The sequence below is a fragment of the Rissa tridactyla genome, chromosome 8, assembly GCF_028500815.1.
Source record: "Rissa tridactyla isolate bRisTri1 chromosome 8, bRisTri1.patW.cur.20221130, whole genome shotgun sequence".
Lineage (NCBI taxonomy): Eukaryota > Metazoa > Chordata > Aves > Charadriiformes > Laridae > Rissa > Rissa tridactyla.
This window is the reverse complement of record NC_071473.1, coordinates 45,007,456-45,022,140: the sequence shown is the minus strand read 5'-3', so window position 1 is coordinate 45,022,140 and position 14,685 is coordinate 45,007,456. Positions and strand designations below refer to the sequence as shown.

General features: G+C 40.1%; 2 protein-coding genes across 5 annotated transcripts in view; one reads left to right on the top strand and one right to left on the bottom strand.

Moving 5' to 3' along the window:
* The window catches only part of MAST2 (microtubule associated serine/threonine kinase 2), a 226,634-nt gene that overhangs the window by 208,556 nt on the left and 3,393 nt on the right, over nt 1-14,685 (bottom strand). For 2 of the 4 annotated variants that reach the window (XM_054210728.1, XM_054210734.1), the window contains exon 1: nt 3,057-3,239. The exons of the other annotated variants lie outside the window; for them this stretch is intronic. In XM_054210728.1, coding sequence (XP_054066703.1) covers nt 3,057-3,141 — 85 coding nt within the window. In that variant the 5' untranslated portion in view covers nt 3,142-3,239. Of the gene's footprint in view, nt 1-3,056; nt 3,240-14,685 lie in introns of those variants that run through there. 4 annotated transcript variants of the gene reach the window in all.
* On the top strand, nt 3,184-7,886 carry LOC128913368 (riboflavin-binding protein-like). The gene is made up of 3 exons (XM_054210778.1): nt 3,184-3,207; nt 3,457-3,568; nt 7,528-7,886. The coding sequence occupies exons 2-3, from the start codon at nt 3,503-3,505 to the stop codon at nt 7,762-7,764; spliced, it is 303 nt and encodes a 100-aa protein (XP_054066753.1). The 5' UTR covers nt 3,184-3,207; nt 3,457-3,502; the 3' UTR covers nt 7,765-7,886.

Below are 14,685 nucleotides of genomic sequence, written 5' to 3'. Positions count from 1 at the left end.
ACCAAATATTGCCAAAATTTGAAAGCATTTGTTTTTTAAGGCAGTGGAGTTGCCAGTGGACTTTAGAATAGATCTAACAGGCAAAGCAATAGCATACCAATATCTAAAACAAATGTATCCCAAAATAAGCAGCACACAAAGTCATCACCAAACTGCTATATCCACTGATACTGTAAAGATGTAAGAAAATATACCCTGTGAGTTTAGTTTGCATCTATGAACTGGCTTAAGCCAGACTTAGTATATATGAGATTTATACCAAAGTGTATATGGTGGGTCAATATTACATAGCAAAAGCCTCAGTGTGCCCTGGGTATTGCCAGAACCTCCAGGTAAATAGCAGTTTTAAATTTTGCTGTTGCAAAGTATTGGCGGGGGTGGGGGGGGGCGCGGGGTGGGGGGGGGTGTGTGGTGAGGGGGGTGATTGAGAGCTGCTGCACAGGAAAAACTGACCCTTTCCCAGTATGGAGACTCCTGGCAGAGAGGAGGCTCTACTCTAAACACACACTGAACAATGATCTATTGCTCCTGTTGGCGTCATAGATGCCTGGCCTGAATCAAAAATGTAATGATGACCCGTTACTGTGCATGCTAGTCTGTGTGCCTGCCTAATGCCAATGTCAAACCCATTCCCTCACCCTGCTTAAGGCCTGAGGCTAGAAAAGAGCCTGGACAGAATTCTCACTCTTTCTGGTGATTTAAAGTAACATTTTTTCGTGTTCTATTCACTGGAGTCCCTTTAGCGTGCTGTAGCACTGTTAGTGATGTGACCTACTTTCTCTACATGCCGTGAGTGTGCCTGCTGCATACTGTATGTCTTTGTGGCCAGAAATGTGCAGAGGATTCTGAATGAGCAGTGACTTCATTTAAAAGAAATTCATCTGACTAGCTTGGGGCCTTCCTTTTCTTCCTATTGTCTTAGGATTCCTTGTTCCCACTAGTCTTAAAACTATTGCTTTTGAAAGAGCCCAATGTACAAGCCATTTTCTGATCCACCTGTGGAAGGACCCTGTGCCCTTTAAAAGAGAAACAGCTAATGATAAAAAATTTGGGGAAAAAAGCTTTAAAACAAAAATATCCTGCCCGTTGTACATAGGGAACTAGTATGTTCAGGGAGGATCTTCTAAGTATTTATATTTATGTTTCTCACGGGTTTTAATTAATGTTTGAAGAAACCACTTATAGGTTTCTGGACAGCAGAAATCAGACTTTTCATAAGGCATGATTTTTCATAGACTTAGCTTCATAATTACTTCCATTGGGATAAAGAAAAACTTGTAATAATAGAGTTATACCTTGCTACCTGCTTATATAATAGAGTCAGGCAATAATCATAATTAGGAAACATTTCATCTGACAATTTAATAGATAATAGTGAACAAAAGTATAAATACTTTAACAAGCATATTTAATTCAAATTCCTGAGGAAACCAGATGCATAGGATGAATGCCCCAGTTCAGTAAAACTCTGAAATACACATTCCTAATTTGAGAAGTATAACTGGAGGTGACACTGATTTCAACAGAAGCAGTTCTGCCCTCTCCTAAGCCCCAAGGGCTGCTCATTCTTTCCCCTGCCCTGTCCCAACCCATGTACCAGGGGCACTGCCCGAGAGGCTGTGAAGCAACCCTGGTCTGGGATCCCATCAGGCTTAAAAACACTTAGCCAAGTAAAAAAGGAAACTAAAAAGAAGACTGTGGGAAGGGCACAACTGCTTTAAGTGGAAGTGCTAGTATTAGGCAGCTCACAGTAGATATTGATCAACTTTGCTAGAAAGCAATGAATTTAAGTGCATGCATAAAGTAAATCTCATGCCTACATGGCTTGAAGAATCAAGGGCTAATTGTTGAATCTGATGCTGGTATGTGGAGAGTTCATAGAAGGTGATTAACAAAAAGTTTGTATTGATGCTCCTAACTGGCGTGCCTTCAGGAAGGCAAAGTGACTAGCCTTAGAGAAACAGCTGTCCCTGGAGAGTTACCTCTGCATGTCTTTTTCAGTCAGTGTACACGCAGCAGCTAACAAACAACAAACCAATTATTCTTATAGCCCCTAGTCCCAAAACCAGTCATGGCACAAACTGCTAGGATCTGCCTATTCATGTCACATTATATTAATTTATCAAATTTCAGCCTATATTTCCAGCAGAGACCTCTGACAGCAGATTCCTGGGTGAACACATTTGAGAATATGTGTCTCCTGCGCTAGACCTGTTCAGTTCAGGCCCTGGTTACCCTCTATCTACTGTTCTTTCTCCCTCCAAAAAAGCCCAGAAAACCTATGTGAAGGTTCTGCAAATGTGCATGTTCTTACATTTCTTACCTTTACATTCATGTACTGCAATGTTTAGTTCTTGTAGTTCTGTGACCGCGTAAAAACCTCATATTTCATTTAAAAATATAAGTCTGCAGCCCCCGTGATATCAAAGTAGTTTTGGAAACATGAAACTCAAGATTAAAAATGACAAACAGAAAATATATCCAAAGGCATTAATTACAAATACCATGCTGAACTACACTAACTTTTTGGCACTCTCAGTTACTGGTGTGAATAGTCCGCCATTGAGACTAAATTTAAGTAGTTGTTAACTGATTTGCAGAAAGTTATCCTTAAGAAAGGTAAGAGCCAAAAAGTAGAAAATAAGTGGAAGAAAGGAAGGAAATTATGTAGGATAATGGGAAGTCACGAGATCTCTCAACACATAGACCAGCCAGTTGCAGACCGTACTTGCTCCAGGCCATTTATAGGCTTTATTTTTTTTTGCATTACCAGTTACAAGTTAAAAATAACTTAAAATTTAAATTTTAGACCTATACCCTACAAGACTCTTATCTTTCCTCCTTCACTTCAAGTTTAACTTCTTTGAAAACGTTGTTCTGATGCTGATAGCTTATTAATTTATATGATTTTGTTCTTTGTGGGTTTTCCTTATTTCATTGCACATTCCTCATTCCTGCAACCCCCTGCCCAGGAAATATCATTCTTTTCCCATAATAATTCATAAATACAAACTTTCCCCACACCTCCTTCAAGTGACAGTTCACTCTTAGTGTACCTGTGCTGTCACAATATTGAATATCAGCATTCATGAAACACCCTCCCACACAGTATTTCCTCCACTCGGTAACATCAGCAAACATAACCAAGCAACAAACATCACATCAATGAGTGTTGCTCCTCAGAACACGAGCCCTTTACTTCAGCCTGTGAGTATAAAATGTAGTGGGTGAACTGTTTGGTTTTCATGGTGATTTAGATCTTCCTGGCCAGCTCAGAGTTTACGTGCATGTCAAACTAAGATAATGTGCACATTTCTTGAAGATCTGTTGCTAAGCTGCACTGTGCAACTATACAACATTACTAGCATAGCCCACGTAGACATTTTGAGTTGAATCTGAGTCCACTGGAAAAAAGTGAGAGAAATAACTGTTTCTTCCACACTAATCTCCCTGAAGGTATGAAGCCTGCAAAGATGATTCCACATGTGTTCGTAACTGGCTGATGGACTGGGAATGGGATGAAAGTGGAGAAAACCACTGTAAGAATAAATGCATTCCGTACAGTGAGGTAAGAAAACCTGATCAACTGTAGCAGAAAAAAAGGCATTGAGTTCTTTTTTTTTTTTCCTGAATTTATGGGAGTAAAATACAACAGGTGAATTATTTTTACTTCAGCAGTTTCAAGCCGTACCTACATCAGACTTTTTGAGTACATAAATTTTAAAACATTTCTATTTAAATAGATTGCTTACTCTAAGCATATATACATTCAATTAATCACTATTCATACCACTTGTGAAACAAAAGTAGAAGTTCAAGCAGCACTGATATTTTAACCACAGTGGGGTTTATAAAGTAAAAGGTGAACTTTGTTCATACAACAGAGACATGAGAGGTATGTTTAAGGTTCCGTACATAATGTGGGGCTTTACATGCCTCTGTCTTTTTAAATTGGGATGTAAGTTCCCAAATCACTAAGGAATTTTTAAGGTTTTCTTGCCTATTAGGCATCTTTGCGCGTTTCTCTATTTCACCTTGTTATGTTCAAGTCCTCCATCTTCCAAATCCCTAAGTCCTGACATTCTTGTTTTGTGTGTCCTGACATGTCTCCCTTTTGTTCTCCATAGACCTGTCATATCTCTGATGTGTGTTCTCCACTGTGTCTGCCAATGGCTGGGCAGAGCTAACGTTGTTCTATGTAACTCTGATGGTTAAAGAGCAGCACTGACAAGCTTTCTGAGAGCTCATCCCATCTTTCTGAGAGGGTTTAATGGCTGTGATAACTAATTTTATGAGCAAAAGTGTATAAAATGAGAACTGACAAGACTTATAAGAGCAAGGTTGCCTGGAACCTGATCTACAGACCTTTCAAGAGTCAGGTAGTGACTACTTCTAGTGACTCAAGTAAATTTAGCATCAAGGCAATATAATACAGCTCAAAACTGCTACACTTATCTGAATATTTTTAACAGTTGAACTTCACTGAATGTATTAAAACTGTCCAAATTGCAGAAGTAAATGAAATTTAAGTGTAGTGCCTAGGGACAGGTAGTAAGGCTTGCAGAGATCCCAGATTTATTGTTTTGAATTCAATTCAAGTGCATGTACTTCCAGAAGTTGGTTCAGCAACTGATATAAGTGGAAGTCACAGTCCAGTTAGTGCAGGATTGCTGTCTGCCTTGCAAAAGTGACACTAATCAGCAGTGGGCTGATAATGGGCTGCGGAAACTTACAGCGTAGTTTCACAGATGTGCAAAATCATCAGTAGTTCCAGATGAAGTGAAAAATGAAATGATAATCTCTGTAAATAATCTTCAGTCTCTGGTTCAAACTGTTCCTGGTCCAGAGATAGGAGTTTTTAACCTTGAATTCCCTTGTACTTATTTCTTAAAGAAAATATACCATCTGCAGGGGAAAACATGCAGCAAATCCAGAGGTCTTATCGCTTGAAGCCAGGCGCAGCTATTCCTAAACTAAATGTCACCACACCCTAAACTGCCCATATTTTTCACCAAAAATAGGCTTGCATGGTAAGTAAGAATAAAGATGAAGTTTCCTCAGAGAAATTTGAAAAACATCTCCCATATGAAAATTACATGATACACAAACATTAGACTCACTTGGTTTGGACCCAACTCATGGAAAAGTTACCCAGAAGCACAAAGGGTTTTCCAATGTCAGAGCACTGTGGACAGATGCTTACTTTCTTTTGATGCCCTCAGCTCATACAGAGGACCAGTCAGCAGCCCTACATTTGACATATGCAAGTGGTTGTAAGGACTATTTGGAACAAATGCTGAATATGGAACAAATGCTGAATATTAAGAATGCACAATGGATCATAGCCAGTTTTAGCCTGGCTAAAATGAGGCACATTTTATCATTGTTCTCCCAGCTGAGTGCTCCCCAAGCAATGTTAATGCACAGACTAGGACATTTTCCAAGAAGCTGAAGAATCAGAATCCTTTACAGTTAAATTTAGGGACATGTTTGGTAAATGGTCTGTGTGCATTGTTTGCTGCAGCATTCTGGCTACGCTCTGATCTTTAAGCAGAGTTAGGAGAAAGGTCTAAATAAATTTACCAATTTAGCAAGTAATGAATACACGTTACAGAACCTGTGGGACACAAGAATAGAATGTAGCCTTGTTTCTTGCATACAGACCTAAGAAAACCCACATGACAGCTTTTAATATTTTCTGGAATGATTAGCCAAAAGCAGGTAGAAATCCAGGAACTGTACAGGAGCTGGGAGAAAATGAGTAATGGTGCTTAAAAGCACAGGAATAGTGGGAAAGAAACTCTCTACCCTGAGAACACAAGGAGAGAACTAGATGCAGCAACCTTTCCATTTCTGACCCTGCATTGCTGTCAGTGCACTAGCCAGCCTCCACTCTCCTCCAGCAACTGCAGCATCTGTGGAGTGAGCCCTGGCCAGAGATGGTGTGAACTGAAAAGCTGTTTTCAGATTACAGTGTCTTTGGGGCTATTTGGAATGGACTCTCTATTATTCACAAAGGATAGATGTCTAAGGCAAAAGCAATGATTATGCCTGCACAGCATAGGTCAACATAGTTTTGCATGTGGGGAGACAGGGAGACATCTCATAAGAACTTGTTGTGGAAAATAGGTGGAGCAGAAGAAACTGCAGGACTACAGATGCCCAGTCACACCTCTCCATAATAAACTTAAATCTATAATCATTAATTTTTTGCACACAGAGCAGCTTCCATGCAGAAGTCTCTCAACCACAAGACAGGGCACTTTCTCTGAGATTCACAGCGTCAGACCTTTACATGAGCTGGCAACGATAGTAAACCATCACACCATCCAGAAATTACAGCACAAAGAGAAACAACGTAGGATTAAAGAATCAGCATCATGTGCACTTGTACTATTACAGATGAAACACAGCTTCAGAGAGGTGCTGGTGACATGGTCAAGGTGAATCAGTCAGCAACAGAACCCAGCAGTCCTGTTGCCTGGCCCACTGTTTCAGTGATTAACACTCCCACTCCTTAATTCCCAAGGCTTCTACTCCTGTCATCACTCCCAGTCCCAACTTGATTCTTAGCTTTGCTTCTGGGAGTACCTAGAGCTTCCTTTACAGAAACAGAAAAGATTGAACTTCAACCACAAACACATGGGAGAAATGCAGGCAAGATAAAGTGTGTATCCTGCTTACTTTGTGGCTGGACATGATAACTCCTAAGCTAATACTCTTTAGGCAAACTCAAGCTGGGCGGACAGAAGGTTGTCACAATGTGAGCTTGGCAAACAAGAAATATCTCTGTTGTGTGGTTGTACAGGTCCCAAGACACAGACCTTATAAAACGATGTAGTATCAAGACTAGGGCAGATTCACTCGCAGAGAGTGCGAGAAGATGCAGTTTACAATTTCTTGAGCCAGAAAGGCCATTACACCACTGGACACAGCCCTTCAGAAGCTTGAAGAAAACTTCTTTTCTTCAAACAGTTTCTAAGTTATGTCCCTTCTCTTTGTCTGTGTGGTCCTGCCTGGTCACGATGTACATGGCAGCAGGCACAGTGAGAGCCGTGACTCCACTGGTCTGTCTCTAGCCTGTAGGTATACAGGTTCCCATATTCAAAACACTCAGTCTGGTGCTTTCAGCACTACTCAGATCCCAAGACATGTCAGAGTGTCCTGACATGCTACAAGTTGTACAGCCTCGCACACACAGCTTTGGTCTGTCAGACCCAGAAAGCTCACTGGGCTGTCAGCCCCAGAGTGGAAACAAAGGGCTAGCTGTTGATCACTTTGCACTTTGTATAATCATTTGCTTTCACAACAGGCAAATCTCTTTTGCCACTGGTGGGACTGGATAACATTTTAAGATATCTCAGAATTGGTGAAGCATGGCACACAGCAAGACAGTGGATGACTGCAGACTGCTTTTTTATCTAGAATCAATTTTTAAAAAGTGATCATGTTTATCAATTTGATACAAATTGATTTTAACTAAACTATTTTTAAATGTAATTGATGCTTTTCTTATTTGACACACAGATGTACGCAAATGGGACTGACATGTGCCAGAACATGTGGGGCGAGTCATTTAAGGTGAGCGAATCCTCCTGCCTCTGCTTGCAAATGAACAAGAAGGACATGATGGCAATGAAGTATCTCCCCTCCGAAAGCTCTGAGGAAAGCTCCAGCATCAGCAGCAGTGAGGAGCATGCCTGCCAAAAGAAACTCCTGAAGTTTGAGAAACTAAAGGGAGAGAAAGGGGAACAGACAAGATAAGTGCTGGTGGATGTATGTCAGGACAAGAGAAATCGCCGTGGAGGCTGGGCTCAGGGCATCACACCAGCCTGCTTTATCCCTTACTTCCTAGAACATAATAAATCAATGGCTGGTTATATTAATCTTTCTCTGATGTTTTTGCATCTGCATCACAAAGCTCCCAGACAGGTTAGCACAGGTTTAATCTTGTGACTTGAACTGAACAGCTAGAAGCCTGAAGGTAACATCTTGAGGTTGACGTTCAAAGAGGAGAGGCACAGGCAGCTCTTGCTGACTTAAGGTGGAACAGTGAGAACTAGAGACCTCTGGAAGGCCATGCCAGTAATGCACCGAATCTTCAACCCAAACCCTTCATTAGCGTAGGCACACAGTACTCCCGTCACAAGTTCCTGTGTGCCTGGCTCCACTCAGATAAAGAGGAAATGCTGCAGGCAGAAATAAGTCAGTGAGCCTGGCTACTGACCACTGAAAGTGTATTTATTTTGTATCTCAAAAACATTCTTGCAAAACAGGGGATTGTGGTGTACTAGATAAATTCCTGGATCCATATATTGCCAGTATACAGTATACACGGTCTGTCGCAATGGGCTTTTACCTTAAACAACAGCAATACCAAAGTCTCCTAAAATATGAATTTGAAGCATAATTTTGAGTGCAATTAACCTCACTGAATGATTCCAAGCAGAATCATCTCTAACAAACAGAAGTGTCAGGGAGGACCCCAACTAGGTATCTCACATCAGTAATTCTGCTTCCCAGCATCAGTGTTATGGTGAAAGTAAAACCAAAATCTGCATCAGTCCCAGAGGGACTCATCAGGTAAGGATGAATGAAATCCTGATTTCGCTTAGGCATCCATAGTCCCTCTGATATCGCAGTAGAGCAGGCAGGTCTGTGTCATTCTGTACAGCCTTTCATAGTGGTATCACCAGGGAAACTATGAGAGGTATTTAATTTGGGCGGTCAAATTATCCAACTGTGAAAATCAGCATCATCTCAGTGCTTGCTATGGAGCTAGGCACCTTACCGCACTTAAGCACTGAATTGTTTTTAGAGTGATACTTTGCCACATCTGTATTTCATGCTAACTGAATTTGTCAGTTCTACAGTTTGAAAAGAAAGAATAAGAATTTGGTCTTCTGTAAAGCTCTGACAGTCCTTTTCCCCCTATTTCACTAACTCTGTTTTCTCCTGTCCTTCTTTATTGCACCTGAATCAGAGCAGAAATTTCCCTGCTCTTTATTTTGCTGTCCTCAAAATTCAAGAATTAATTATCCCCTCTCACTGGCATAATGCCAGCTTTTTCTGTATCACCATGGCCAAAGATTTCCACCATTTTCTTTATGAAGTATAGCACAATTGTCTCTGCCTGTGTCTCTGCTCTTTTTCTTCCCGTTCCACTTTGTTCTCTTTGCTGTGGCTAAATTAATCTTGAAACAACACTAAACAAACAATTCTTCCATGCTTAGTTTCAGGATGACTGATAATACTGATTATGCATGCTCTTGAACAGCACTGGATCCTACAGTAGCTAAGGGACAAACATCATTTAGCTTCTATTCATAACTTTCCCACCGACTCATGATGTACCCTAAGCAAACCATTTAACTCTTTTGGGACACCAATAATTTTTCAGGGCTACTGTATTTCCTCTATGTCATCTCTCTTCTAAGCCAAAACGTCAAGAACTACTCAGTTGTCCCTGGAATAGAAATTGTCTCATACCTTTTGGTCATTCTTTCATTGATCCAGATATGTTTTATTCAAATACAAGTTATCATCCAGAAAGACTTTCAGTCTTGATTTAAAACTCCAAATAACAGAGAATTGTCCAGTGCACCTGATAATTTGTTTCCTCAGTGTTAAAGATTATCCCTAATTAAACATTTGTTGTTTCAGCTTTCAGCCACTGGTTTTTGCTAAATCCTGTTGTATTGAAGAGTTCTTCATTATTCAACATTGCTTTTCTGCTCAGCAGCATATACACTGGATCAAATTGCTTCTTAGCAATTAGCTCCACCTTAGCTCTATTTAGTTTACATGTCATTATAAGACATCCTTTCTCTCCTGAAATCATACTTACGATTCATCTCTGTACCTTCTCCAATCATAAATATCCTCCCTAAATTGTACAAATCAAACCTGTACTCCATGGCAGTGTTAAAGGGTGACCTACGGGGAGAGCACCACATCCCTGCCTCTCTACATACTTCTCCCTAATTGCACTGTCCGTGTCTACAAGAGCATCGTTCTTACTATTTGCATGCCTCCAGTGTCCATGTGTTATGATTCCTCATTTTTTCTTGGCGTTACTCTTTTCCACTATACAGCTCCCTGGTCCCAGAGCTGTGAACTGCGATCTTAGCTCTTAGGCTTATCGCTTTGAACTTGGTCGTATTAAAAAACCTCAATGTGAATACATCAACCTTCCTAAGCCACTGTTTGCTCTGTCTAGCTGCTTTATACTCATGGTAATTTACATCTTGGACAATCTCTGTGTCACTCAGAAATGCTATCAGTGGTGATTTTACATTTACAGAAAGGCTAAGATAAAGCAAAATTAAAAATAACACAAATCACTAAAAATCTGACTCCAACAGTACATCGTGAAGGTGAACCAGGGAAAAGAAAGATCCAATTTACTGATGATTGCAGACATCCCCAGCTAATGCTGACCTGATTTCGTAAGTGCCTGCTATGCATCACAGCTCAAAAGTACATATCCTGCTTCTGGACCAACACTGGCCCAGACAACTGAAATGTCTCTGTATTTAGTGGCACTAGACTTGACTAAGATCTTTATCAAAATGTCACAGTGGTAGATCAAATACTTTGTGAAACACATTGTGAAATATGTTCCAACACTAATCTGTAGGAAACAGACTTACAACCTTTACCAATAAATTAAATTGGATTTATCAACAAGACAATGTTGATAAAAACAAAAATTATTGCCAATTATTGACTTATTTATGACCTGGCTAAGTATCAGCTTTTGTACTGTGCTACTTGGGACTGGTGTCAGGTTAACCATAACACAGCTAGCTAGGTCATCCTGCTTGCTCTGCTTATTTAATTTTCTTTCCTTAAACATTGGCACAATACTATGAGTCTTCTGAAATGTCACTGAAATGCTAGGAGGTATTACAAATGAGATCTCTCTTGACAGTTCTGGTAGAACTCTTTAGTATAGGTTATCTGAGCCTGCTGCTTTAAAGTTATTAATGTTACTTATGATGATGAACCTCATCTTTAATTACTTGCAGACTGAAAAGGATTTCGTCATCCTTCTGTAATACAAATACTTCATCCTGCATATATTTCAATAATAAGCATTATTAACAAAACTTGCCCACTGTATCTTGTGCCATTGCACGGCTTTCTTTGTCAGGTTACTCAGTTGCTTTCACCTTCAGTTTAGTTGTGCCAGACACAATTCCCTATAGTACCTTTAGAGTCCTGACTTTGTTTTTATAGCTCATAATTCTCCATGGATATTGTTTGCGATATAGCTTCCTTTTTCAAAAAAAAAATAATAGGCATCAGTAATTATGACATTTCTGTTGCATTTTTCATGTGCAGGTTTCACTCAGAGCATTTTATAAATATTCATTAATCTTCAAAATATACCTGAGAGGAAAATAAGTAGTGAGAAGGAAACCAAGTCAGTGGGAGAGAGTCAGTAAGAGAGTTATCTGATCATTGTAAGTATTGCAGAACTAGGACTAGCACAGACAAGTTCTGTTTCAGAACCTTATTTCACACTGCAAATGGAGTTGCGCTTTGCAAGGTGATCCTTGGGCAAAAGTTATGCCAAAATTATGAAAGAGATTTTATAAAATACAATATTGCCAAAACCCGAGTATCCAAAAAATAGAACAAGTTATTAAAAAATGCATTTCCATGTACCTTGAAGGATAACAAAATTATAAAAATAATAATTGATAGATTATTTAAAACAAATAATGTCAAAACAGGCTAATTTCCCTTTCTGAGAGACAACCGGCCTGCAGAAAAAGGGAAAGCTGTAGATGAGATACAGCTTTTTTAGGGTTTTGATAACATTTGATGTAACATTCTGATAATCAAAATGATAAAACCAAAGTGCAAACGAAATCACCATAACTCAGGTGCACAACTGGTTAAAAAATATATTAAAATATTACTGTGAGTATGTTTTCATTAAACTCAGACAGGTCTTCTGTTAGGAACCACAGAGGGTCCATTCTGATTCTAGTCAACACTTTTGTTTACTCAGACAATGAAGTAGATTTTGCAAGCACTTTGAAGGACGAGATTAGAATAACAAGGATCTTTCTAACCAGAGAACTAGTCTGAGCTTCCAAGGTAAAATTCTGAAAAGGGAGATGAAAAATGCTTGCACTGAGAAAAGATAAATCAAGGAAAAAAAAAGTCATCCAAGGAAATACATGGCAAAGGAACAGCAAAGCAGCCAAAGACCTGGGATGCGTAGTAGCAACCTATGCCATTTACAGCTGAAATGAAGTTTAATCTTTTAAGGCTTCAGTGTACGCAGAGCCCTGGAAGTCCTGACTCATAAAGCAAGCAGATGCAGGACCTGCAGACATCCTACTAACAGTTACTCAAAGTTCGTGACGTATCTTACATTCCATGAAGGCGCTGCTTCTGGAATGACCCCACTGCACACACAGGCTGTGGAATGTGGTGGGTATCAGGCAGAGTTTAACTCTATCTATCTTCTCAATGAAATCAGCTCACCAGCTCTGTCAATGCAAGTGCAATACATTCCAGGAGAGCAAACATGCTCCTGGTATATATCTAATGACTATATAAAATGAAAAGAATAAAATTAGCTAAATTTATGTGCATTTTCTGGTTATTTTCCTTCCTTTTTTCTGTTTGGTTTGCATAACTTGGAGTTATTTTAAAAAATGCCACATGCTTTAGACAGCTTGTGGGTCTGTTGTGTGTTTGCTCTACTTTATTATCCAAGGGAACAGGGCAATTTAGACAAGTAGAGTTAAGTAAAGAGTCCAAAAAGCATTAGCATTTGGATTACATTTTGAAACATTGCCAAACTTTACTAATGGCAAGACTAAAGTCCCACATGCCTGAAGACTGATAATTCTCAAGCACAACTCATTTTTCCTTGTGGCAAAAAAAGACCTGCACCTTTGATAAAGTCACCTTAGCGAGCAGGTCTAATTCAGTGTGAAGCTGCAGGACAACTCTAGACAACAGTGACAAAAGAGCCAAGCTATGAAATCAATCATCTACTTCAGATAAATGTGAGGACACAGTTAGGATCAGATCCCAACAATCTGGCAGCTTTCAACATCTCCAAGAAAAAGCTGCAGCGATCTCCTACTACTGACATTTAACTTCTCAGAGAAATGAGAGGAGAAACTCTGCTGCACAGTTTTGCTTCCCTTTAGCTACTAAAAGCATATCTGTCCTGCCTCTGTTTTGATCACCAATTGCTATCCCAGTCTTAGTATTCTTTTGGCCTCCTTCCTTGGAAACGCAGTGAGCTCTCTGTGGAGTTTGCCTTGGTTCCCCTCTCAGACAGCTGTGATTAATTCAATGTTCAAGATCTTGAGTTAATTCTCTCATTAGATCACTTTCCTTCTTCATGGAATGATTATTCCCACAGGAGAAATGAGAAAGACTAAAACAATATTGTGCGAGTATCTGACACACTGCATCCAGGATGTTTACTTTAAATCTAATTGCCTGGAATGGCTCCAGATCTACAGCTTAAGCACAAGAATCTTCTAACTGGTGGGGAACTGTAGCCATGCATGTTGCACAACATTCCCAGTTTCACTGGAATTCCTCCAAACGTCCTGCTAGGTAAGTGCACCCAGAACACCAACCTCTCCATACAAGTAGGTCAGATGACACAATCCTTTCATTGCTAGGGCACAGACTTAAAAAGGTTTTTTTCCTTTTTTTATTTTTTTTATCATACACCAATCACCTTTCTACCCAACACTATTGTGAAGGTGAAGCCCAGAGCACAAAGCAGTGAAATATTGCCAGTGCTCCTGAAATCACAAGCCATTATCTGTGTGTTACTCACTGGGAATGTCACGTTCCCTCTGGAAGCTCTTGCAGCTCAGACATGCTCCCCATTTTCGCTGCCCACCAAATGGCTCCCCAGGGTATGGCTGGTCATTGGAGGGCATTGCCCCACTCAGCTGGACTCTAGCACAGCTTCTCAACACCTTTGGTGCAACGTGGATACTTGGGAGAGTTTCTCAATACCCAGTTCAAGAATGCTAAACCTGTCTGGACTGACAACTCTGATATCAGGCAGTTACTTAATGTCAGCTTTACCTGGAGCCATATTATAGTGAAAGTAATAAAAATACTTAAATACAAATTCCAAAATATACCAAAAAAGTTCACAAAGGCTTCAAAACAAGAGGGAGAGGGGAAGAGAGCGGAGGGGAGGGGAGGGGATGGGAGGGGAGAGAAGAAACATTCAGCATGGCTCTTCAATGAGCTTTACAGTTTCCCTAGCTATTAACAGTTCAGCTGAGAAGTGGACAGAGCCATCACCACCTTGCTGGTAATGTGAAAACTTAAGTTTTCACACCAGCTCTATATTCTGGGGCTGCCTGTGCAGAAAGACTAGCTTTGGGGACCCCTCTTGCTCTCCATCTTTGTGTCAATTCCAGTTCAGACCTCTACCCTGCACATGTACATGTAATCATCAAGATTCATTAACACTCACAGGAATGAAGGTAATAGCTCTTGGGCCTGGCCCAAACCTGCCAAGAGAGAGTGTTCTCATGCCTGGCTTAAGCCTGGAAAATGTGTTACCTCACTGTGAAGCACAATGCCTTTACCCATTGAGATGGGAAACATTCGGACCCTGAAGGGAAGCTTCTTCATCCACTAAAGTTTATGGATCACATAAAAACGTAAGCTGAC

Coding starts and splice junctions, on each gene's coding strand:
- LOC128913368 (XM_054210778.1), top strand. CDS start 3,503: ATGGACTGGGAATGGGATGAAAGTGGAGAAAACCACTGTAAGAATAAA. Junction 3,569..7,527: donor AATGCATTCCGTACAGTGAG/GTAAGAAAACCT, acceptor TTTGACACACAG/ATGTACGCAAATGGGACTGA.